General features: G+C 36.8%; 2 protein-coding genes across 5 annotated transcripts in view; one reads left to right on the top strand and one right to left on the bottom strand.

Moving 5' to 3' along the window:
- Window positions 1-10,879, top strand: part of synrg (synergin, gamma) — a 61,794-nt gene extending 50,915 nt beyond the window's left edge. For 2 of the 4 annotated variants that reach the window (XM_067365818.1, XM_067365815.1), the window contains one exon: window positions 10,363-10,879. In XM_067365818.1, the coding sequence (XP_067221919.1) occupies window positions 10,363-10,494 (132 nt within the window). In that variant the 3' untranslated portion in view covers window positions 10,495-10,879. Of the gene's footprint in view, window positions 1-4,113; window positions 9,350-10,362 lie in introns of those variants that run through there. The other 2 variants (XM_067365817.1, XM_067365814.1) reach the window with 2 other exon arrangements.
- Window positions 10,880-11,016: 137 nt separating this feature from the next.
- On the bottom strand, window positions 11,017-26,366 carry dusp14 (dual specificity phosphatase 14). Its single transcript, XM_067365819.1, has 2 exons — window positions 26,126-26,366; window positions 11,017-14,326 (listed from the first exon to the last, which is right to left on the bottom strand). Exon 2 carries the CDS (start codon window positions 14,211-14,213, stop codon window positions 13,554-13,556), a length of 660 nt encoding a protein of 219 aa, XP_067221920.1. The 5' UTR covers window positions 14,214-14,326; window positions 26,126-26,366; the 3' UTR covers window positions 11,017-13,553.
- Window positions 26,367-27,457: the final 1,091 nt, after the last annotated feature.

Below are 27,457 nucleotides of genomic sequence, written 5' to 3'. Positions count from 1 at the left end.
AACACCTACACACATGTCGCTACTGAAACCGAAGCTTCCTCTATATCAATGCCGTCTCACTACTAATTCATACGTATTTTGCGAGGTGACTAATTTTATATGAATTCGTATGATTTGTCTAAACCCCAGTGACGGGTAGGTTTAGGGGCACGGTTTGGTGTAGGTAATTCGTATGAATTTGTACAAATTAGACAACCCGATCTCACGGCAATTCCTACGTATTTTACGAGGTGGCTATCTACCAGGTAGGGCTGCACGATTAATCGCACAATTAGAAAAATAACATTGAAATCGCACTTAAACTATTTGGTTTAGTACGATTATGAAATCGCAAAGCCTACAATTATTTTTATTTTTTTATGCACAACTTGTCAATGTAGTATGGCTCCAAATGCTAATCCATCTGAAAGCACTGCGAGTTTCAGTCGCTTATGTGGATTTGAAAAAGCAACACGCATCAAATATCTTTCCAGACAAGCATTTATTAACATCTTGTCCAACAAAAGACAACATTTAATAACATGTTTTTACTCCAAACTCACTTCATAATGACAGTTGAGCATCCTTCTGTGACTTGATGTGGTTTCTTACACAGAATAAGGAAGTCGTGTTTATCAGTCATGTTTATAAAACAGTTAGTTATTGACCAATCAAAATCAAGGACAGGAACTGTGTTTTATTCATGATAAAACATGGCTATGACTGCTTCACCCAACAGTTTTATGTATCACTACACAACACTCTTAGCAACTACTATTAGCATCAAAAACTGTATGTTCTCAATTGATATTGTCCACTGAAGCTTACTGTATTATGTAGAACTAGAAGAGTATTGTGAGAAAGAGATCGATTGAGCGAGTTTATAACCTGCATTCAGATTTAGCATTTTCCTTCAGGTCAGTCCTATGTTCATAATAAAAAATCAGTTTAAATGTCGATGTATTATCCTGTCCTTTTAACAGTTAAGGGGTTTTCCTGTGACTGACGGCACTAGTCAAAGCATTTGTCAGTTGCGTCTTGTTCCGTTTTCACAACGATTCAGTCTTTTCAATGTAAAAGTCTTCGCTACAGACTGACACACTCATAAAGACGGTCTTTGCTGCCATCTAATGCTATAATAATGTAACTTCTGTTGCTGTTCATGGTCAGGGACTATTTTTCTGGCAGAAGGCAGGCTTTTAATTAAAGTTTACTCCACTTCGCGTTGTGCCTAACTATGCCCTTCAGCCGTGACTTATTCACGGTACAGCACACCCTCTCGTACCTTATTGCTTACTTAATCAATCAAAGCGTTTCAATCTTCTGTTCATTCAGCTACAGCAATAGTATGGGATTTCCTGCAATGACTCTTGTTCTACTTCTGTGGCAGGGCATATTTGTAGTTTCTTTGTGAGAGCGCCCTCTGGCTTTCAGATGGCTACTGATCACAGAGCCGTACAGCTCTGACAAGCTGTGCATAAAATCACAGCCTTTGCCAAATTGCGTGCAATTTAATTGCGATTAATTGTGCAGCCCTACTACCAGGGTTGCAATAAAATACTATACAAATACAATAACAAAACAAAAGTAAATCAACAGGACACGTGTAACAAATTAGCCTCAATATTTGACTCATCAGCACAGATAAAACGAATGATTACGCCACTCCTGTTTTTTTTTATTTTACAACTCCGCACACAGAGTCGCTAAAACAACAGCTGCGTTCATCATCTCCTTCACATTTATTTCATCTGTCATGCATCTCCTAGAAACGACGCATGCGTTTCTGTGTGAGTTTTGATGTGTTCAGAATGATTTGAAAGTCTGGTATTGTGATCCTCAGTCGTTTAGTGTATGATGTCTAGTTTTTCTCTGTAACCACTTACAAAGTCGGCAACTGTTCAGATTTTAAAAGTCATGTAGTGTATTCCAGCCTTAAATGTCACGCTAATACAGCATCCTATTAAAAGCCCTAACTCTGTGAGGTGGGCATCCATTCTAAAATTAGAATAGATGCCAGGTTGTTTAATTCAAGCACCTGTTGCACAGTTGGCTGCACCTAATGTGAAAAAAACAACAAGAAGTAGCAGTTGAAAGGAAGCCATCAGGATTAGCTTGTATTTGAGATGTATCTACTGAAGCAGAGTCATCCATTAGTTTAGCCCAACATACCCTCTATATTATGCCATACAGGAGCCGTCTCAAATGTAGTAAGAATCTTGGCACAGTGGCACATTTTGAATATGTTTCAGTTTTCAAAAACAGTAGTTCATCGATCTTTGATCTCTATGCTTTTTTATATTATGCATTATCGACTTGCAAAATCCTTTATATAGGTAGTTAAAAATCATGTAAGCAAAACATGTAAGCTGTCTGTTGTTGTTTTGGACAAACAAGCTAGTTAGTTCCCTTGCTGCTAATTAAATGGAAGTCTTGCACAAAAAAGGATGCAACCTGTTAGACTTTTCCAAGACTGTGGCAATCATTTATAAATGGAAAAACTTAGTCACTTATATAGTGAATCAACATCTTAAGTTATGTTCATGCCAATAAGATTTTTTTTTTTTTTTATGAAAAGTTAATACTTCTATTCAGCAAGGATGCATTAATTTAAAGGTGCCTTAGAACTTTTTTTAAAAGATGTAATATGAGTCTAAGGTGTCCCCTGAATGTGTCTGTGAAGTTTCAGCTCAAAATACCCCATAGATTTTTTTTTTTATTAATTTTTTTAACTGCCTATTTTGGGGCATCATTAGAAATGAGCCGATTCAGGGTGTGTGGCCCTTTAAATCTGGTGCTCCACGCCCACAGAGCTCGCGCTTGCCTTAAACAACATAAAAAAAAGTTCACACAGCTAATATAACCCACAAAATGGATCTTTACAAAGTGTTCGTCATGCAGCATGTCTAATCGCGTAAGTACAGTGTTTATTTTGATGTTTACATTTGATTCTGAATGAGTTTGATAGTGCTCCGTGGCTAAAGCTAACATTACACACTGTTGGAGAGATTTATAAAGAATGAAGTTGTTTATGAATTATACAGACTGCAAGTGTTTAAAAATGAAAATAGCGACGGCTCTTGTCTCTGTGAATACAGTAAGAAACAATGGTAACTTTAACCACATTTAACAGTACATTAGCAACATGCTAACAAAACATTTAGAAAGACAATTTACAAATATCACAAAAAATATCATGTTATCATGGATCATGTCAGTTATTATTGCTCCATCTGCTATTTTTCACTATTGTTTTTGCTTGCTTACCTAGTCTGATGATTCAGCTGTGCACAGATCCAGACGTTAATACTGGCTGCCCTTGTCTAATGCCTTTCATAATGTTGGGAACATGGGCTGGCATATGCAAATATTGGGGGCGTACACCCCGACTGTTATGTAACAGTCGGTGTTATGTTGAGATTCGCCTGTTCTTCGGAGGTCTTTTAAACAAATGAAATTTAGATAAGAAGGAGGAAACAATGGAGTTTGAAACTCACTGTATGTCATTTCCATGTACTGAACTCTTGTTATTCAATTATGCCGAGATAAATTCAATTTTTGAATCTAGGGCACCTTTAATAAAAAATGACAAAGACAGTAATGTTACAGAAAGTGTGTATTTTAAATGTTCTTTTGAATACTAATTAAAAATATGGTTTCCACAAAAATATTAAGCTGCACAACTGTTTTAAACATTGATTATAATGAGAAATGTTTCTTGAGCAACAAATCGGCATATTATAATGATTTCTGAAGGATCATGTGACACTGAAGACTGGAGTAATGATGCTGAAAATTCAGCTTTACCATCACAGGAATAAATTACTGTTTTCTATTTTAAAATGTAATTTTAAATTGTAATAATATTTCACAATATTTCTGTTTTTACTGTATTTTTGATCAAGTAAATGCAGCCTTGGTGAGCAGAAGTGCAGTCAGGAACTCCAGTTTTCATGTCCACAGTTGCCCTTTCTTGTCTTGTACTGTAGCTAATTTACAACAAGCTTCTGCCTTTACATCGACACCTGTCCACTGTGGGTTTTCTGGTGCTGTAGTTTTGCTCATTAAAGGAAAAAAATAGAAGAAAAAAGCTCAATACTAACGCTGATGCTGACTTGTTTATGCTACTTGCAGGCACTGACAAAAGACAGTCGCTCCAAATTAAGGGTAAATATTCTACTGTTTTTCTCAAAGCTTCACTTTAGTGAATGTAGGTTAAAGCCGAAGTGTCCCTCACTGTCCTTCAGACTTTGTTGTAAGAAGCGTTGTCATCTTTGCAGGTAGGATGTACTCTGTGTTTGCAATCAGATAGTAATTAACCTTTCCGCCAGCTAAACAAGGTCAGTTGAATTAGGATGACCTTTTCAGCAATTCTGAGCCACCTGTTCATCTGCAGCAGGCTAAGAGGAGAGAAACAGCGCTTGTGCAGCAGCTGCCGTCCCTCTGTGCACCACACACACACACGCACGCACACATGCGTATATACCCCAGGATCAGCCGTTTCATCACACAGCATTGTTCTTATGTCCACTCAGACACGCTCATCTCTGTACTTACTACAGTAAGGAAAGGCAGAAAGTGAGAGAGAATGTACAGGCGAGACATCAGAGAGACAGATGGTATATAATTTATCTTTGACTATGGCTTGGTGTTCCCAACTATTTTACAATACAGTAGACATTGTGATGAAATACAGTGGGGTTTAGAAATTGTGACCATCAGTGAAAATGCTTCTTTTTTTGTGTAATTTGTATGATTCTTATTTTTATTACAGATATTTCATAATTCATTTTATGATTGAATAATACTGATTAAATGAATTATTTTGCAATTTAATAATAGAAATGAAAGAAATATTTAAAATATTATTACAGTATATGCAGTATGCATGTATATACAGTATATATGTGACCCTGGACCACAAAACCAGTCAATAAATAAGATTTTCATTTGAAGTATGGTTTGTTAGGATTGGACAACTATTTGAAAATCTGGAATCTGAGGGTGCAAAAAAATCAAAATATATTGAGAAAATCGCCTTTAAAGTTGTCCAAATGAAGTCCTTAGCAATGCATATCCACTCACAAAAATATTTTTTTATATATATATTTACAGTAGGAAATTTAAAAAATATCTTCATGTAACATTATCTTTACTTAATAGCCAACAATACATTGTATGGTTCAGAATTATTGATTTTTATGCTAAAAATCATTAGGATATTGTTACAAATATACCCGTGCGACTTATGACTGGTTTTGTGGTCCAGAATCACATATATGTACTGTATATAAACTGCATGTATACTTCAATTTAGAAAGGAGAGCACAAATGTGCTTATTTGATTAGTGACCTAGAAATAGGATTTCATTTGATTTATTTTATGACATTGTTCCTTTGCTTTTAAAGCCTCTAGGCCCGTTAAAAATGTGGGATTCAAATGTAATTTAGCATGGTCTTAGAATTGGACCTCACTCTGCCATTTAAAACATGGCAATGCAATGTCATAATTATATATCTTATAATCATCATAATTCAGTAGATGTGTAGAATGGCTTCAGATCCCTATGAAAACGCCATTGTCGCCTTTGAGTAAAACAAAAAAGGTTATTAGAAATATTAGAAATAGTCACATCGTTGACTAAAGTCACACTATGAGCTATAAAGTCGCAATTGTGAGAAATATAGTCGCAATTACGAGAGAGTGTCATTTGTGAGCTATTAAATTACACTCGGAGATATAATTTCTCAGTTGCGAGAAATGGTCGCAATTATGAGGAATGGATTAATTTGCTAGATATAAACTATGAGATAGAAAGTCACAATTGCGAGGAAAAAAGGTCACAATTATGAGAAATACATTCTTAAAGGGGCCCTAGAATGAAAAATTGAATTTATCTTGGCATAGTTAAATAACAAGAGTTCAGTACATTGAAATGACATACAGTGAGTCTCAAACTGCATTGTTTCCTCCTTCTTATATAAATCTCATTTGTTTAAAAGACCTCCGAAGAACAGGTGAATCTCAACATAACACCGACTGTTACGTAACAGTCGGAATCGTTAATATGTACGCCCCCAATATTTGCATATGCCAGCTCATGTTCCCAACATTATGAAAGGCATTAGACAAGGGCAGCCAGTAGGTCTGGGCGATATATCGCATGCGACTGTCACGTAGATCACTGATAAGCCACGCAATATCGCGTTCATATCGCAGATGTATTGCGTTCATTATCGAAGGCGTGGCTTATCAGTGAACTACGGCTCTGTCTATTAAATGCCGCTCCATTTGAAAGCAGGTGATGGCGATTTAGCGGCAATCAGGGAACCGGCTTTACTGACGAAATGCGCGTGACAATCACATGCAATATATCACCCAGCCCTAGCAGCGAGTATAAACGTCTGGATGTGCACAGCTGAGTCATCAGACTAGGTAAGCAAGCCAGAACAACAGCGAAAATTGGCAGATGTAATCATGGATCATGTCAGTTATTATGGCTCCATGATATTTTCGTGATATTTGTAAATTGTCTTTCTAAATGTTTCGTTAGCATGTTGCTAATGTACTGTTAAATGTGGTTAAAGTTACCATCGTTTCTTACTGCATTCACGGAGAAGAAAGCCATCACTATTTTCATTTTTTAACACTTGCAGTCTGTATAATTCATAAACACAACTTCATTCTATATAAATCACTCCAGCAGTGTAGCATTAGCCGTTAGCCACGGAGCATAGCCTCAAACTCATTCAGAATCAAATGTAAACATCCAAATAAATACAATACTCGCATAATCCGACGCATGCATGACGAACACTTTGTAAAGATCCATTTTGAGGGTTATATTAGCTGTGTAAACTTTGTTTATGCACTGTTTAAGGCAAGCGCGAGCTCCGTGGGCAGGGAGCACGGGATTTAAAGGGGCTGCGCAGCATAAATCGGCTCATATTTAATGATGCCCCAAAATAGGCAGTTAAAAAAATTAATTAAAAAAAAATCTATGGGGTAATATGAGCTGAAACTTCAGACACATTCAGGGGACACCTTAAACTTATATTACATCTTGTAAAAAAACGTTCTATGGCACCTTTAAAAATAAAGGTTCCAAAAGGGTTTTCACAGCAATGCCATAGAAGAACCATTTTTGGTTCCTCAAAAGAAGCTTTCAGCGAACAGTTCTTAATGAACCATTTTTTTCTTAGTGTGAAAAATATTCTAAATCTCTTTTTTTTTTTACCATAAAGAACCTTTTGTTGAATAAAAGGTTCCATGGAAGTTAAAGGTTCTTCATGGAACCATAGATGCCAATAAAGAACCTTTAGTTTTTAAGAGTGTAGTGTCATTTGTGTGATAGTTGCAATTATGAAAAATTGCAATTGCAAGAAATAAGGTCGTAATTATGAGAAATAGTCTGACATATCTCGCAAATTACATGATATGAAGTGGCAATTATGAGAAAGTTGCAATTGTTAGATTTAAAGTCACAAGTTCCTATTTTACAGATGAATACAGACCTCCATTTAGAACTGTAACATAGGAATGTACACAAGATACAAATATTGAGATCCCCCTCTTGATTTTCATTTTGCTTTTTGACAAACATCCTTTAAAAAGAGAATATAAGATAAATTTTGTGTTTGAAATGGAGTGTGTGTGTGCATGCATAGTATCAGTGTGGGAGGGCATGATTCACAACATGAGTCATTTCTCCTTCCAGCATCAGCTCTTATTTTTCATAGGAGCTTCATTCTGCATAACATCCATATCATCACTGCCTTATCACAAATGCAAGACTACAGCTGTGACTTTCAGAATGAAAGCACACTCGCACGCTGCACATCCATATATTGAGTGAAGTTCACTGGGTTCTTGTTTCGATTCTCTATATATAGGACTGAAGTGGGAGGACTGCACACTTCTTTTTCTCTATTGATCCTACAAATGATGTCAGTACACTGTTGTCTCTTTTATGGAGTGTGTGGATATGCCGCCCTGCAGTCAGATATATAACTAGTTAAATGTGCTGTCTAACGTTTTAGAGATGTGGGTTATAGTACTTGTTGAACGATGTTGGAAATAATTTTTTGGGTTTAAAACAGTTTGAGCTCTGATTGGCAGCATGCGTGACATGCTGTGAGTTTCCACAAGGTGATTTGATGTCCCAAAGTAGGTTATATTTAAGTTGCTTATATGAATTCTTCCATGCAGAAATGTGCATATGAGCAGTGTTATTTTAGTATCATACATATACTGTATTATTATAGTTTAATATTTTTGAATTAGATTTAATTTTTTTCATTTTTAAAGTTTTAAAAATATTGTGTTTGTCAGTAGTTTCTGTAAATACTTCTAACGTCTATATAGTTTTTAAATTTTAGTTAAGTCATTTTAATACTTGAACTAAATGAAAATGAGATGTTGCATTGGCAACAAGCTGAAATAGACAAACATTAACTGAATAACTAAGAAGTAATAAGTTCATGCATTTATTTTAATGATAATATCCCTGGTTATGAGCTGAACTTCTGGTCAGTGTTTAGTGGCTTTACATAGTTGAAAGTTGAAATATAGAGTGCCCCAGGGATGACGCATTTTTGTAGGCAAAACCCGGAAGCGAGTTAGCATTTTAGGACTTCCGGTTCCAACGCTGTAGTCTATGGGTTTTTTGAATGCGTTTTTGCTAAATCTCCTGAAATAAGGTCTGTGGTTAACAAAGCCTCTAATTATTTTCACGTTTTGATCTATGACATAAAACACACCAGTTATAACCCACTTGTGATTTATTGTGTCTTAAAAACGGCGGTTGCTAAAAGGGACTACTTCCTTTGGCGGGGACATTAGACGTCATCGTTAAAAACAGGACATTTGGACAGCATTTCTCATGAAAAAGTGCAAGTATTCATAACAGCGCAGATCATAATCAGTGAGCATGTTTTTAAATAAAGTTGTTTTAAATAAAGTTTGAGGACGCTTGGTGGTGGTGACGTTGATTAGCGACCGTGGTGTGCTGTAGTCCGTTTATAGCCTGCTGTTAGCTTTTTATATCTGATGACTTTATTTAGGCTTCAAAATCTATAAATGTTGTGTTAACTTGTAAAGATTATCTTGATAGACAAAACGTAAGTGTTATAACCCTTTGTTAAACACAGAGCTTATTTTCTGCGATTTTTCCAAAAGTCTATGGGAAAAATGCATAGGCTTTTTAGCCTCCTTATATAAATCTCATTTGTTTAAAAGACCTCCGAAGAACAGGCGAATCTCAACATAACAACGACTGTTACGTAACAGTCGGGGTGTACGCCCCCAATATTTGCATATGCCAGCTCATGTTCCCAACATTATGAAAGGCATTAGACAAGGGCAGCCAGTATTAACGTCTGGATCTGCACAGCTGAATCATCAGACTAGGTAAGCAAGCAAAAACAATAGTGAAAAATGGCAGATGGAGCAATAATAACTGACATGATCCATGATAACATGATATTTTTAGTGATATTTGTAAATTGTCTTTCTAAATGTTTCGTTAGCATGTTGCTAATGTACTGTTAAATGTGGTTAAAGTTACCATCGTTTATTACTGTATTCACGGAGACAAGAGCCGTCGCTATTTTCATTATTAAACACTTGCAGTCTGTATAATTCATAAACACAACTTCATTCTTTATAAATCTCTCCAACAGTGTAGCATTAGCCGTTAGCCACGGAGCACAGCCTCAAAGTCATTCAGAATCAAATGTAAACATCCAAATAAATACAATACTCACATAATCTGATGTATGCATGCAGCATGAATGACAAACACTTTGTAAAGATCCATTTTGAGGGTTATATTAGCAGTGTGAACTTTGTTCTTGGGAGGGCAGGGAGCGCGTGATTTAAAGGGGCCGCAGCCTGAATCGGCGCATTTCTAATGATGCCCCAAAATAGGCAGTTAAAAAAAATGAATTAAAAAAAAATCTATGGGGTATTTTGAGCTGAAACTTCAGACGCATTCAGGGGACACCTTAGACTTATATTACATCTTGTAAAAAAAAAAAAAAAAATGTTCGATGGCACCTTTAAACCCCTGACTTCACAGACGAGGTTTAAGCCTAGTCCCAGACTAAAATGCTTGTCAGTGCAAATTGCTTTCAGTTAAAACAACTCAAACATGTCTTAAAATATATCACTGCCAATGTTTTGTCTCAAGATGGACACCAGTACTGTTTTTTTCTAAGGCATGTTTATAAATGTCCTAATTGAACTAAGGCCTAGTCCTGGCTTAATCTAAGCCCTGTCTGTGAAAACCAGGCCAAAATCCTAGTAGTTGAACCCCAACCTGTTCCTATCAGTAAGTCAGACTTTTTCCTATAAATTAATTTTTCTGACATTTTCTTCTGCAGGCTTTTAATTCGGAGACGGACAACTTCAAGCTCATGTATGGAGGTCACCAGTACCACTCCAGCTGTGCTAACTTCTGGATTAACTGCGTGGAACCAAAACCACCGGGTCTCATCCTGCCCGACCTCCTCTAGAACCGAGCGCAGCGCTGAACCCTGAGCCGCTGCCTGAAGGATCACGGGAGTCGCTTTAACTGTTTAACGCTGTTTGCCTTTGAACCGGTACAGCTCTCGCCACTTGAAATTGGGACACAACTGTCTAGATCTGCCATTGTCTGTAAGAAGATCAGATAAAAGATGTACTACTGAATAATAGATTATTTAAATATTGTAAATGTATCTTTATCTCTACCTTTTTGGATCTGACTCCGTCATGTACAGAAGTGTCTGGTTGGCTGCTTCTTTGCTGTTGATTTCTCTATCATGTGAAGTAAATACTGCAGAGGTGTTCTGCATGTTATGAATATCAGACTTGTAATATAAAATCCATAAAACAATAAAGGGAAAGCATTTGAAAGCATCGTAAACGTGTAGCAGATATTACTGAAGAGAGAAACATTTAGACGTTGGGATTTTCTTTTATCTGTCATTGTTTTCTGTTATCGTTGTGCTGGAACACAAGTCACTTTAGTAGTGGGTCTGGAAACTGTCCTTGAATGCTTGTGAGTTTCTGAGAATCTTTTCTAAAGCTTCAATCCTGGGAGCTGCTCTTAAATGTTTTGATATTTAGTGTTCTGAATTTAGATGTGATGCTTTTAAAGGACTTTGTTGTGTGGCGCTTTAAAGGAAATTCAGAAGTCTGGGGATATAAATTCAAGCCTTTTCCTTTTCCAAGTCAAGCAGAATGAACCTAAACTTTCATAATGAATTAATTTCCTTTCATTGAGGCAGTATTAATGAATTGATGAAGATACAAAATAGATTAAATGGCTATGTGCACATGATGGTCATTGTTAGTGTTTTACTGAGCTCTTTATTGTCATTGTATCATGAATCAAGTTCAACTCATTAATTCTACTTCATTTATGAGCCTTTTCTACTAAAATAATCCTGTGCATCCTTATGTCTGTATTTCTGTTAGTACTTGAAGCCAGTAAGGGCAAATTAAATATTTGAATGTTAATATCGAACGCAAATGTGAAATTTCTGTGTCCCACATCTGAGTGATTACTCTACGATTCTGTAAAGCCAGCCTTCATCTGTTCGGTCCCTGTATGAGGGCCAGCTAGTGACAATTCCCTTACACTGAATCAGCACTAATAGCTGTCATTCACAGCAATATTACCTTGGCAACAGTTTCCAAGGATACAGGACTTTGAATTTGTAAGATTGTCAAAAGACATAATGATTTAGTCCCAGACTGTGCTTAGAGAAGATGAAGAGAGTTCTTTAAATCAACTTTTCCACATTGCTCATTCACATCAGATCCCTGTTAAAATTTTAAAATATGGATTTACTATTTTTATTTTATCACTAGCTTGAAATTTTGATGCTGTTTTGACACTATTGGCTGTCAAAAATACAGCAAAAAAAAAAGCGCAGATGATGTTCTATACTTGTCTTTATACACACAAGACTAATAAACTTTATCCACCTTGTCTTTGCTGAAAAACAGGGATTAGATATACAGAGACTTCCTGCTCTGTTAATCCAGAAACTCTACAGCACTTAGAATTTAATTTCCTGTGTATTAAATCTTCCTGTTTCATGCTCCAAAGATTCCAAAAATGCTTTAGAATAAGAAATTGTGTTCCTCAAAGAACTTTACAGTAAACAGTACTTAAAGGGTTAGTTCTCCCAAAACTGAAAATTCTGTCATTAATTACTCACCCTCACCCAGAACTTCATTCATCTTCAGAACACAAAAAGTTATTTTTGATGAAATCCAGCAATATAACCACTTTCAAGTTCCAGAAATGTACTAAAGACATCCTTAAAATGTGACTACAGTGGTTCAACCTTAATTTTATAAGGGGACAAGAATACTTTTTGCATTCTGTGGTCATGTCGATGAAGATGAAGGTCTTACAGGTGTGGAACGACATGAGGGTGAGTAATTAATGACAGAATTTTCATTTTTGGGTGAACTAACCCTTTATACAACAGTCTGTTCATCAGTCGTATACAGTAGGGATATATTACTTTGTTATTAGGTAAAACTAGGTAGTTTTGCTGTAATTTATACATATTAAAGATTAAATATTAAAAATTGTTAAAAAGAACAAGTGAAAAATTAGTAACTGAACCCTGAAAAAAGCACAAGGAATGCATTCAAATATTACACCCTTTATTTTATCACACTAATTAAATCTGAACTCTTTTACATGAATTCATTTTTTTTTTAACATGAATTAGTAAAAGCTTTGCTAGGAGTTCTCTGGTCGATGTCCTTTAGTTATAATTACTGCTTCACTGCAGAAAACATCTGAAATAAACATCTTGAGTTAAAATTAAAAACTGAGTAGAATTGCAAAAAGACCAAATAGACAAAATATAATTCATTGAAAAAAATTACTAGCCTGTGACTGTCATATTTATAGTCCTGCTTCTTGTGAAACACCCCAAACCTTTCAAAATGCAACTGTTTTGTATTTGCAATGATGTTACAAATCCCAACACAGGGTTCATGGTATGCTCAATAAATTGTCCTTTAATATACACAAATAGTTTACAAATTTGTTAAACTTTGTAGTTTCTTTCTGTTAAACTCTTCATAAAACCTTCCAAAACTTTTATCTCTTTGTATTTTTTTTTACTATTTTTTCTGCACACGTTTAAATACACCTTGGAATATATTTTTAATATTTATATATATTATATATATAATTTTCAAATGCTACTAGTAATCAAGATCAGACTGCTGCCTCAACAACGACAGCCAAAAGTGAAACAACATCCTCACAATATTACGTTTGGTAAGTCTTAACCAAGGATTGAATTTCTGATTCTCAGAACTACACTTGGTTCCCATAGTGCCCCAAAAACCGTTATCATCGCCAAGATTCATTTCAGCATTCAAGGATGAATTATCACTCCAGACCTCATAAAATAGGGAGTCAAAGTGACTTATTCCCTCCCGTCTCGCTTTAAACTCTGGCAGAGGGGACACGTGGACGTACGGAAAGAGCCCGGAAGACAATGAAGTCAAAGATCGACCCGTCCTCTACGCTTGAACCAAAGTCCAAACCCCCACTTCACAAGCCCCAGTAAGGTGCCAAGTTCCTGCGGTCCCTCTCGTACACGTCAGGAATGACACCGTATGGTGTCTGGATCATTTTCACAGAGTTCCTGCCAAACAGTTTCCTCTCATACTCAATGAGTTGTCGCCAGAACCCTCCATTAGGACGAATTACAGGTCGGCGGGCCTTGACCCAAGCGTGAGCCTCTGCCAGGGAAACTCTATGGTACTTCATGAGGTAGGCCAAACAGAGTGAGGCGGAGCGACTCACCCCAGCCGCACAGTGCACCAGCACGGCTCCCCGTTTGCGGCCCACGCTGTGGATCTTATCAGCCACACTGTCAAAATATAGCGAGATTGGCGAATGAGGCATGTCGGCCAGGGGCACTTTCACATACTCCATGTGTGGCCAGTTGAAGTTGGGCAGCTCAATGGTGGCGTTCACCACACAGGTAATCCCTTTGGACAGGAGAAGGCTGCGGTTGGATGCCACATTCCCCCGGCCAAGGAACAGGGAAGGAGTGATCTGGGCGATGCCCCCCAACAGGCTGCTGGTCTCGGGCACCAGTCGGGGGATGGCCGTGGGCACCACTGAACCGCGGTGATGGTGGTGGTGGTTATGGTGGTGGTGATGTTGATCTTGGTGGTGGAAGAACCCCTGACTTCGGGAACCCATAGAGGAGCGGAGACAGGAGACAGAGAAATAGAAACCTTGAGGTGGCGCCAGGGTGTCTTTCAGTTCTCCTTGGTCATCTCAAAGTGAACGATGAGATCATACATTGGGTGCACCTAAAACAAACCAAGAGCAACACAAGTCAGTTTGCTTGGAATAACAAGTAGCCCAATCAAAGTTCCTTCCACACACACACACACACACACTGTGTGTGCATTGCGGGTTATGAATCTACAACCTTATGGTTAGTTGTTAATAAAAGCACACAATCAGATTTAGCCCTAAAATCCACAGATTTTAATCTTGCATCAAAAGTAAGGAACATCTAGATTTGAAATTGACATGAAAATATTCTTATGCGTACGCCAACTAAAAAAAAGTATGGGTTTGATTTTTTTTGCACCCATGTATAACAGTAATTAAAATAATAATCCAATATTATTAAAATTTAAAGATAAATAGATATTCACAACATGCATTAATATTATTATATGCATTCTGTATTGTAAGTGAAGTTGATGCGTTTATTCACATTGCACTTGAATTTAAGGTCAACTGTGATTTATAAAATGGGATGTTTAGGAAATTTTTTTGTGCACACGGATGTTTTATGATTCACTTGTAGGAACAGTTCAGAAATTGACGTACATTCACATTAGGTCGTTGTACGCACATCTTTATAAATGAGGCCCCAGAACTTTAACCATTGTGCCATGGAAACAGTACTGTATGTCCATTTTAAATTAAGGGTCTTTTTAGAGTCCAGAGAGTGCTTTACAAGATCTTAAGACTGAAGCTTCCTCATTGATGGTAAAACAACATTAGCATGGCTGAATGCTAGTTTAATGGACTTAATTACTGTATGTACCCAGCAGATGTGCCCCTCTGTCAGATTCGAGTCCCTTGAGCTGTGCATGAGAGTGTGGGGGCCATACGGAGCAAGTGTTTACTGGAGCCTGGAGGACCCTTATTAATCAAACCAAGAACAAGGCTTGAGACCTGTTATAAGTGAATACAATTTGTCTGGTAGTAAGCTTGATGTATCACACAGAACAAGAGGGCAGCCCAGTGCCTCAGTATTCTGGAGGAAAAATAGCTTTTGGAAAGTTCAGTTAAAAATAGAGTTCTGACAATGATTCAATTGAATAATTCTTTACTAAAAAAAAATGCATTATGAAACTTTCAGTTTGGTCATGGTTTGGCTCAACCAAGATTATTTTGACATAAGACATCTAATGAATCAATAAACCTCAAGTGGTGGTTTACAGTCATTTTAGAAAAGCTGAAAGGCATTGTTAGGCATGAAGCGGAGCGGACAATCACTGCAATCCACAGCTTCATAGACTTACTGCCTTTATAAAAAGGTTACCACATGTTGCACATACCTGGCAAGTTTTCATAAATAAACACACACGCAGCAACAAAAATGTAATAATTTATTGATAACAAATAGCAGAAAGGTCGGCAAGAATCACTAAGATGCAATGGAAAGCATGCTTGGAACAGTAATACTATTGTAATGAAGTGACAAGTGTGACTCAATCATAATCTTTTTCTTTATAATGAATGCATAAAATGTATTTTAATTCTTTTACAAAAGTTAAATTTTTAAAAACAATCCATTTCTTTTTATTTTTTATAAAGCCAAAGTTGCTCTGATAGCAAGTCCAAGGTTACGCAACTTTTTCACCACAGAGAATTTATTTTTATTCCTATCACATTATACCAAAATCTTCTTGAAGGTTGATCCAAGGCCATGATCAGATCTTTATTCAGGGATATGCAATAAATGTTTTAACATGAATGAAAAAGTTTCATTTTTCAAGATGTCTTGTCAAACGTGCCCCTTACTGAAGAATCATCCATTTATGAATTTATCTTTGTCAGATCGATGCATGCATTCTTACATCCTGAGATAAAAGACTTGCTTAAAATCATGCCCCTATCACACACAAATAATAATAATAATAAAATAAAGTAATAAAATTACTTCAAAGTGCACTAGAACTAGTACTTCCAAAATTTCAATCATGACTCGGGGATTTATCCAACAAACGTTTCATTGTGATGCAAAGTTTCATGGCTGAAAAAACTCTTTGTCTTCTGAAAATGTGACAAACAGCTGAAGGTTGTGTTTTGTACCCAACAGCTCAATGTTCTCGGGTAACATGATCATTCAGTTGTCAATTTTGGCCCTCAGAAGCCCCTGTGGATTCCAAGTGTGCTTTAATCTGCATCCTCCAATTTCTTGTGGCCGAGTCGCTGGCAGGCATGAAAAACTACTTTTGCTGCCTACCTTTCAAACATCAGCATGTTTTATTGAAGGACACGCGGTCTACTCACGGCTTGTGTGCTGCCCATCACGCCTGAGGGCTCTATAACATTCATATACTCTGACCTTTATTAGTATGCCACAAATATCAAAACCAATCATGTTAAATGAGGATTACATCTGATGTCTGTGCAAACAGCACCTGTGGTGTGGTAGTTCCCCACCGTTTGTGGAGCTACAGATGGATTGATGCTTTAAAGCATAATGTGCACTTCTACTGTATGTTTCGCCATGTCTAGCTTATATTTAATTGAACTGAATTTATTTTATTTGAGTTTAATTGAAATCGACATAATATTATATTAATAATATGGGTCATTCCACATTTTGGAAACTTCCCTGGCTCAAATTTTTGATTTTGTTCATATTTATTCTGCAGAAAGACAAACCTAAATAGTGATGAAAGGCAAAATATTAAATGTCACAGATATATATTTAGTGAGACCTTAAAAATATAAGACCTTAATAATGAAGATTTCAAAAGAAACTTTTAAGAATGAGAATATTAAGATATCTTGAATACTTTTAGAGTAACAGGCATGACAGCTTTAGAAAAAGAATATGGCACAGTATGTTCTATGCAATTGACCCTTCGCAAAGACCCGCCCCCCTTAGTTACTGTTGCTTTGTCCGACAAGCCGTGGCGCTGAAAAATACATACACAGAGTGAAAAATACATCGCGGAGCAAAGAGGACACTGACAACCTGTCGACAGACAAGACAGAGCAGATTACTTATGATATTAAACAAAGTCAGCTTTCAAATTGTATATTTTTTTAAGAAATTCGAACAACAAAAACCGTTTCGTGTCATGACAGAGTGCTGTAGCGCCTCAGCTCAGGCGGCTCGTGAACCGATCATATTTTTCTACTAGTCCATTTATAGCATCAAATAAACATGAATGAACATGAGAAGTTGTTTCAAACGCAGAAATACGTCAGTACACACCATTTTTCAAGCTCAAGTCCACCGAGGTTAATTTTCTAACTCCTGACTGCTTTGTCGGACAAAATGGCAGATTCTGCATTATGATTAGTTAGATCGCTTGTCAATCAAACTCCCGGCGAAGGGTCAATTGAGCTGACAGAAAAAAATGAGATACATTTGTACATTATTTGTTCTTCAGATATTCCTCTTTAAAAGAAAAAAAGCATCAGCTGTATGCAAAGTGACCCGCATTTGGTTTTTGACAAATGGAAATGTGTACAATTTACCAATTTATTCATGGAGCCGCATTAAGATCTCCATATGTCTGAAAATGAACCATTGAAGGCCTTTAAAATGAAGATACCAAAAGGAAAGTTTGTTAAGAACCACATATTAAGATATCTTTAATGCTTCTTGAGTTACAGGCATGCAAACTTGAGGCAGCTTTTTACCATTTTTGGACTGTTACTGTTGTCATTATAATGAAACAAAGATTGCTAAAGTCAACAGATTTTACTAATAGACCTACCACTCTCTGTAAAAATAAAATAATGATGCTGCCATCTTTCTAAAGTCATTTTCACACCCCTCTAATTTGGCTCCAAATCTCTATTTTGGATTACTCAGTAAATACACATCTGTGACAGTGAATATTTTGGCTTTTGGCTTTTCACTGTTAATAATTTTTGTTAAAGATAACATAAATAAACTCAAAAATTTGAACTGGGGACCTCTGGTTGATTTGACACGGAATGACCCTATATTTATATTTTATATATCAAATTTTCTTTGATATATTTTAAATATTTATTATCTAATAATTATAATAAAGACATATAATTAATAATTAATTGTGCATTTCAGGAATACTACAGTGCTGTCAATTTAATGTGTTACTTTAATGCAGTGGCAAAAGGACCTGCAATTTATGGCAGTGTCCTTGTGCCCAGTAGTCTGCTACTGTGTTTGCATTAATAAAAACCCATCTGCCCCAGTTTGTGCTGGCTGTCTCCGTGAGCCTTCCTCTACATCAATGAAAAACAGCCCGTCTGCATTCTCATGGGACTCTGATCGCAATAACATCTACAGTCTCTACCATCCTTTCAAACGGGGCACACAATCTCTCTCTCTGGCTGTCACTCTTTCTCACACTGAAATCACTGAGTTTGGATGCCATGTGTGGTGCCCAACAAACTCTTCTTCACAGCTTGTGGGCTTGTTAACACAAAAGGGCAGTCAGTGACTAATCAAGGCATATTGCACACCAATTTATCCAAGAACACTTAAAGGAATAGCTGACCTAAAGCTGAAGCTTTCAAATCAAATATGGCACCATAGTCATCTCAGTTTAGATGTCATCACGTTATTTGTTCTTGCATATCTTGTGAATGAATATCATTGGTGCATATTTGACTATTGTGCTTTTTTATATTTTCAGCTTTCTTTAGTGTGTAATGTTGCTGTTTGAGCATGAAAAAGGTCTGCAAAGTTACAAAGCATAATGTCACTCCAAATGGAGTTATTCACTTTATCAGTGAGCACTGTTTCTAAACTCCCTGAAATGCCTCAATTGTTGTCAAGTTTTCGTACACGTCTCAATATTTCTCATTTCAACAATTCCCAAGGCATACGCAAATAAGGGGGAGGGGGCAAAGCCTGGATGAGTTGCATTAGTAGTGTGTTGTCACCATGTCTAAGAGACGCTATTTTTCCACCCTAAATCGAAACTCCCTTTTTTGGGCAGACGAACTGAGGAAACAGTGGTTAAAATGTATTTTTAACAGCAGTATACAACCACAACCTATTGTTGTGTTCTCACCAATTTTCAAACGACTGCTTTCTGAACCATGCAGTTTGATGCGGGTCAGATGTAATAAATGACACAGTTATAACATCACATTTAAAATGTAAGAGAGGTATAAAATAAAGTATTACCGCTGTGAAATGTCCTGCACAAGTCATGCATGCAAAAGTGGTTTGGGCTCAGCTTGTTCTTTTTGACTTTTATTATCAGCTTGAACTGATATGGCAAAACTGACGGTATAGTTAGTGTAGTTACAGTAGAGTTTACAGCGTCTCAAGAAACCTTCAGAGCTGATACTCGCTGGTTATGCTAATGGCCGTTACATTTCCGATGCACGCTCTAAACAGTAGACCAATCACATCAGATGTGGCCGGCTGACCAATCGGAGCACAGTGCAGTTTTTGGAAGGTGGGTTTTAAAGAAACTGAAACTAAAGCCGGGTTCACACTATGCAATTTTGGCCACAATTTGGTCGTCTGAGACAAATTTTGAGAATCCTAAAAGATTCCTATAATCCTAGGCTAAAATCTGTAGTCTTTGATCAGTTTGACATGTTCATTGACAGCCGATTAATGACAGTTGCAATCAAATTTGACCTCCAATGAAATTCTGGCAGTGTCAGAAGATCTGCCGCACAGTCCTGCAGTGTAACTTCTCCTACGACGAACGTCAAATTGTCTTCATTTTTCAAGATAAGCCATGATCAAAATTAACACTAGAAATGTCTTTATTAGCCAGCATTTCCTGTGCGTAATGCAGCTCACTGTCAACGAATGTGTGTGGGTTGATGATGTAAAACTTCGGACAAGTTTTCAAGCACGCATCCATTTTTAACGCGTCTTGACTGTCGTACAGTCTGACATAAATGACAGCTGAGATCCCACAGTGTGACATGAGGATCATGTTCCTACAGTCTGAAAAGCAACAATTGTAAAGGACTATTATAAATCGCACAGTGTTAACCTGGCTTAAAACAGAGCGTTCAGACAGAGGATGAAAAAAGGTGCATCAACAATGTAAATTCTAAGAAAAAAAAGTTTTTTTTTAATCTATATATTAAATTTCAATTATGCCCCTTTTCACAAGTCTGGTGTCTATGAAGCTTCAGCTCAAAATACCCCACAGATAATGTATTATAGCTTGTCAAATTTGCCCCTATTTGGGTGTGAGCAAAAACATGCTGTTTTTGTGTGTGTCCCTTTAACCCTTAAATGCATACCTCGGGTCTTTAGTGACCTGGGACATCATTCACTACCCTCCTCCTCATTCATTTTTTAAAGGGATACTCCGCCGTTTTTTCATATTAAACTATGTTATTCCCTTAACTAAGACGAGTTGATACATACCTGTCTTGCGGCGAAACTTTGTTAGCACTTAGCTTAGCCCAGTTCATTCAATAGGGGCCAAGCAGAGAAGCTACCAAACACCTCCACGTTTTCCATATTTAAATACAGTTACTCGAGTAGTGTAACTCGACCTAGGACGGTGACACAAAACAAAACGTTGCGCTTTTCTATATATAACTATATTGTATGGCGGAATACCATAGCAAGTGCTCTGGAGCACTTTGACTTGGCGCAGTAATATCTTCACTCGTGAAAAGTCCTCTCACCGGCCCCCGCTCCCTCTCCTCCTCCCTCTCATTTCCGTCAATAGAACCAACGTGACTTTTACAGGAGAGGGAGCGGGGGACTTTTCAGGAGTGAAGATATTACTGCGCCAAGTCAAAGTGCTCCCGAGCACTTGCTATGGTATTCCGCCATACAATATAGTTAACCATTTTACACGCTTAGAAAAGCGCAACGTTTTGCTTTGTGTCACCGTCCTAGGTCGAGTTACACTACTCGAGTAACTGTATTTAAATAGGGAAAACGTGGAGGTGTTTGTTAGCTTCTCTGCTTGGCCCCTAATGAATGAACTGGGCAAAGCTAAGTGCTAATAAAGTCAGAGACTTTAATAAAGACAGAGCGATTTAGTCCACGCACTGAGACGAGAAAGGTATGTATCAACTCTTCTTAGTTAAGGAAATAACATAGTTTAATATGAAAAAACGGTGGAGTACCCCTTTAAAGTTAGACATCAGCCTTCTTGGTATTCCTCAATCAATTCATTATACAGAATATAACAAGAAAAAAATCATAAAATTATAAAAGAATGCCTATCTTTGTATTCATTTTTTGTAAAAAATTGTATAGGGTCGCTAACGACCCGAGGTGTGTATCAGTGTACGTATATTTTTTCTAAACAACAATAATTGAATCTTAGATGACGGAATAAGTGCAATTCACCTTTATTCCACAAGGTGGCAATGTCTGATACACAATGCTGAAGTGACGACTCATTCAGACAGAAAACGAAATAATACGAAAAACATGAAATGGCTCAGCGATTTACTGCAGAACAAGTACTGAACGCAATCAAATATGACTGACTAACTTACTGGATGGATCTGGTGAAGCTGTTAGCGATCGAAATATTGATTTTGAAGATGTTGAAAATTATATAGTTTTGAGAATATGTTTGAGATCGCAAATGGGCTCATATTCGTGACCTCAAACATAAAACTAGCCCATTATTTGCTGAATTTATTGGGAAATGAGCTCTGACGAGGACAGTGATGATGGCATAAAACATCTGCTCAAACGGAGCCCTTTCAAGCTCCAAAAGGTAACAAAATATGCTTTATTTTATTCTTCTGTAATTGTTACTCTAATATCAGAGGAGTTTTATATTATCGCGACATGTATGAATGATTGGCGAAACGGTCATGCATTTAAGGGTTAAATGCAAATGAGCTGCTGCTCCCAGGCCCCCTCTTCAGAAGTGGGCGGAGCTCTAACAGCTCAAGCTTCAGTTGCTCAACAACAAAGCTGGAGAATCTCACACAGCCAAAATGCTAACAGTGTTCAGCCTTACATTGTTCAAACCGGAGTCGGACTCTGATGGAGAGACTCAGGAAGAATTTTAGAATGCAACTAGATGTTTCTGAATGGTTCTTGGATACATTTATGTAGTTGCTGTGATGTTGATTCATCTCATTGCCTAGCATGTGCCGCCATGTTAATCTTTTGTGCAAAACCCGTATGGATGCCCACTATACATAGCGTACCTGTTTGCCAAACAGAGCCATACACACCAGACTAACATTTATGATTGCTATCAAATACTGTGAATGGTCTAATATTTTTTGCAAAACATTGCTTGGACAGAAAAAAAACTTTTTTAGCAATCAAACTTGCAGGCTATACGAGCTAACGAGACTCTATAAATATTGTTCTGTTCTCATCTGTGCAGCCAACGACAGAAGAGTTAGCATGCTTTGCTCAAACTTTTGCCATAGCCTTAGAACTGGCACACTGTTTTCACATGCGAAAATGGCGGCGCAGTGGGTGGAAAAGTGCATATTAAGGGGCAGTAATACTATAATAAGTTCCCCTTCCTACATCACAAGGAGAGCAAAGTCTGCTTGAAGAGAAAGGCTTGCCTAAACACAGTTACTGGGTTGACCTTTTTCACATTTTCTGGGTTGGTAGATGCACTGGGACCCGATTATAGCACTTAAACATGGAAAAAATTTTAAATGATGTAAATGTATTCTAGCAGACCCCATAAACAATTTTTTTTAATTGTAAATGAGCATAATAGGACCCCTTTAAGAACTATGGTGGAGAGGATTTTTTTTTTTGTTGCAAATAATGGGTTAAAAGATTAATTTCTGGTGCCGTGACCCATGACTACTGTAGATGTTGAGGAATAAAGGCTTGATATATAAGAGCAAAGATCTCAGCAAAGACCTCAGCAGCCCAAAGTGCTGATAGAGTCAAAGGCCTTGCTGCTGACTATCACAGCTATTTATACAAGTGAGTGAGTGGAGAAGTGGGAAGTGAAGAAAGAGCTGTACGCACTGCTTTTTGCTGAATGCATTGCTTCTAAACATAAAACATATAGTTGTAGGAATATGAAAGTCTTGTCATCTACACAGTCTCACATCGTTCCAAATCCATATGACTTGATTTTTTTTTCATGTCTTCTGTATAACACCAAGGAAGAGATTTTGAAAAACTATACAATAACAACAGAAAATGACTAGGGGCTGTCAAGCTTCAAAAAAGAACAAACAATATACATAAAAGATATTCATATGAGTCAGTATCAAAGTCACTCTGCAGTGGTTCACAAATATAATTTCCATTTCTGCATTTACACATTTTCAGCATCATATTTGGCTATGACACACAAATGTATGGAGGAAAAAAATATATATACAAGATATCTTGTTTTGTTTTCCACGGTGGAAAGAAAGTCATACAGTTTTGGAATGACTTGAGAGCAACACTAGCAAATGAATTGCAACTATTCCTTTAAGGATAAACGCGTGCTTCTTGTATTTTATTATCACAATGTCTATGAAAAAACACTAAAAAATCCATCATCCAAGTAAATTAGAAGCAACCACTCAATTTTAAATTAATGTCTTCACTGGGTGCCAAGCGATTTTGCTACAGTAATTCATTTTCTGCACCTGTGGAGTGGCGTGAACACATATTCATGGCATGACAGTAATGGGCAGCTATGTCAACCTCATACGCACACATACAGGCACTCATCACTCAGTATGTGACTCTGGATCTGCCAACACTTGTGCACATCACAGATTCAGTGCCGCAGGTCTCGGATGCTGTGCGTGGAAATTCTCCCAGAGTCTGATTCCACCTCCGCAAGCATTAATGGGAATGAGAGACACCTGCTGAGAAACTCGAGCCCCAAAATGGCAGCCACACTAAATGTGGAAAACATGAAACTAAACCTGAGCTGTGTTTACTCTACCAACTTAATCTTGTCAATGGCCTAATGAAACAATCCATGCTCATTCAACAAGTGGCTCCAACCTAAAGAATTAGTGACATTTCAGATGCAAACATTTTAAAGATTTAAATCTATCTGAATCACAAGATTACTGAATATTAATTTTAGGGGCTGGGTAAAAAATATTGATTTCTCGATTTTAATCGTTTCTCATTTTTACAAACCGATATCGATTCTTAAATTGTCTGTTTTCAGTTGATGAATGAACAGAATATGTAGCGCCTCCCATCCAATAAATCTCAATAATCTTGGTGCTTTGTTACTTCTGATATGAAGCAAAGTCTCAGATTTCAAATGACGTCCATCTAATCATGAGATAATGAGATTCAAAAAATAAATACCATTTTGGCGCTGTTTAATGTGACGTGACAGATCGCTTTAGCGCCTCATTTGAGCGCATGTGAACATCCTCTCCTCCACTTTAATACCAGTTACAGCACGAAATAAACATCTGAAGATATGTTAAAATATACAGTACAACTTACCGAAATCTGTATCATGTATCGTGTAATCACTCAATCAGTGTTTCAACCTCGGAAAGCCGTCACTAAAACAGCTTGTAAAAAATGTCACGTAACGTCACATTTACCTCAGAGAAACATATTCAGTGACCATAAACTCATTAGTCAGCTAGAAAAGTGAACTCTAGAAAGCAACATTCTGATAAATATAGCTATGCACCGTTACATATTCATTATAATTTTTAATGTTCTTCAATATTTAATGCGTATTTGAATAAGCCGCGATTTAAATGTTTATATTTCAAAAAAACAAATTGGAGTAGAAATATGATTATGTAATTCTAAACTTTTTTTATAATAAAAGCATCATTGGGTGTAATTTAAGTGTCAGTATATAAATAAGTTAATTTAACCTTCAATATTATTATAGTAACCAACTGACTCCCATGTGTAGTTTACAGCATTAGTTGTTTTTTTTCCTCTAGAAAATTTGCCATACTGTAACTGAATACTATATCCAAAATAATCGATATCGAATCGAAATCGTAATTGAATCGAAAGCATGTGAATATTAATCGAATCGTGAAAACTGTGTCAATACCCAGCCCTAATTAATTTTACACAATATATATGAGTTTGTTTCAAAGTATACCAATTAAAAAATATATATTTGTTCACAAATCAGGCTATAGCTACAGAAAACATTTATTTGGACATGTAAACTTGTGTAGCCATATATAATTTTATCCTACAGGTGTGAATGTTTGTGGGAAGTCTTAGAAATCTGTAGGCTTCTGAGATGTCAAAGGTGTTTTAAAGGGAGTGCACTAAGGCTATTTGTTAGAATGAACAACATGGTTGTTGGAAAATATTTAAAGAAAGACGTTGAACCTAAGCTATGATAATAATGGGCAAGTGAACGCTGAGGTGAAATGAACAGGTTAATGCCAGTGAACTAGATCGTATTTTGTTGCATTGAGCGCCTCATGTCTGACTCAGTCACGCACACCAACCTGTTCTATCAATGGCATCCATGATATGTTTTCACACAAAAAAAAAAAAAAAAAAGAAGGAAAAATATTTAATACGAAAAACCTGTTCTATCAATGGCATCCATGACATGTTTTCAAAAAGACATTTGAATAGCCTACAAAATATCAGCAACTGATACGACGGCGAACCTGTTGGCTGCTCAATTTTCAAGAAAACGAGTGTAGTTCAAACTCTAGTGACGGAAAATTATTGAAGCATCATTGCGAACATGGCAAAAACATCGCGGAAAATTACAACTATTACGCTCCACGCACGCGAACTGTTTGTGTTCACTTTGCGCGCGTTATTGTAACAAGCATTTTCTTTTATTAAAAAGAGAAAACGCATAACATTTGTGTTGTAAACACGTTACATTTCCGAGATGAAACGACATAAACATCACGAAAGCGACATATTCATCATAACATCAGCTTAGACTCTGTTTAACAAGATTACTCATGTTCCTCTGACCCAAAGAACAGACTTAACTTACCTCACACACAAAACATTGTCCTCTGAAATTATACACGGGTTACACATTCACTTGATGAACGTATCTCTATCATGCAAATAAGCTGATATTTCGGGAATATTCCGTAAAATCTGACAACTCCACGCGCTTTCTCGTGATGGAGATGAGCGCGCGCGTATCTATGGTGCGAATGACAACAGGAAATTTTCTATTGGGAAAACATACGCTTAAAGAGCAGAGAAGCGCCTCCCCCGTCCAACACTACAGCCAGTCAGTACTCATACTGACACATCACGATCCACACTCGGCTACAAATATGACAAGACATTCTCAGCAACAAACATCATGTGGACATGATGAACATAACGCTACTATAATAGATTTAAAGAGCCTCAGGCGCATCATATTTATGAGGGTGGTGCAAATATACAGGTCATCTTACTGGAGTTCAGAAAATAATCTCTTTATTAAAATCATTTAGCAATTACTGTTGGATTAATTGTATTTTTAGACCAGTTACCAGTAGTTTAGACGCTGTTTGCCAAAACTAGAAACCTCTAAAAAGATAAAAAAGCAAGCAACGAATCATAACTTTCAGAGTTTGTGGATAACTTCTCAGATAAAACTCAATCTCTTAATGTCAAATTATAAAGACTTTTAAAGGAATAGTTAATGCAGGATTTAAAATTCTGTCATTATTTACTCGCCCACATGTTCAATATGACTTGATATGACATAAATGAGTAATTTCCTTGGAAATATAGGCCTATTCCTGATAAAACATGACATTTTCAATACATGCCCTTCTAACTAATGATATTTTAGGGGTTTTATATGTAGCAATGTTGTTTTTCTTAAAGTCACCATGAAATTAAAATGGACAGTTATGATTTATTTATGGAATATTACAGTATTTATTAGAAATGCTTTATCTGTGCACATTATTATTTTTAAAAATTCATGTGCCCTCATAATCTTTAATCAAAATAACATCTATTCTTTGATGACATGTTTACTGGCATGAGGGCGGGACAACCTGTCACTTACATGAGATTGACTGATTGGATGGTTGTGGTTTGCTATTGGTCGAAGTCCCATCCTACATGTTTCTTGTTTGAGGAGCTGTTTCATTTAGATATAGGGAAAAAGACTATTACAACTTCCTTTTCATGCCAACTTTAATGAAATTTATTATAACCTGCTACTGAGAACATTTTTATTGTATGGAACAGAGCAGCCTGAACATTCTGCCTAATATCTCATTTTGTGTTCAATGGAAGAAATGAAGTCATACAGGTTTGGAATGACGTGGGTGGTAAATGATGACAGAATTAATTTTTTTTTTTAATGAGT

Source organism: Chanodichthys erythropterus, chromosome 17, assembly GCF_024489055.1.
Source record: "Chanodichthys erythropterus isolate Z2021 chromosome 17, ASM2448905v1, whole genome shotgun sequence".
NCBI classification, from domain to species: domain Eukaryota; kingdom Metazoa; phylum Chordata; class Actinopteri; order Cypriniformes; family Xenocyprididae; genus Chanodichthys; species Chanodichthys erythropterus.
Note: the sequence above shows the minus strand (reverse complement) of the source record. Positions and strands in the feature narration are given on the sequence as shown.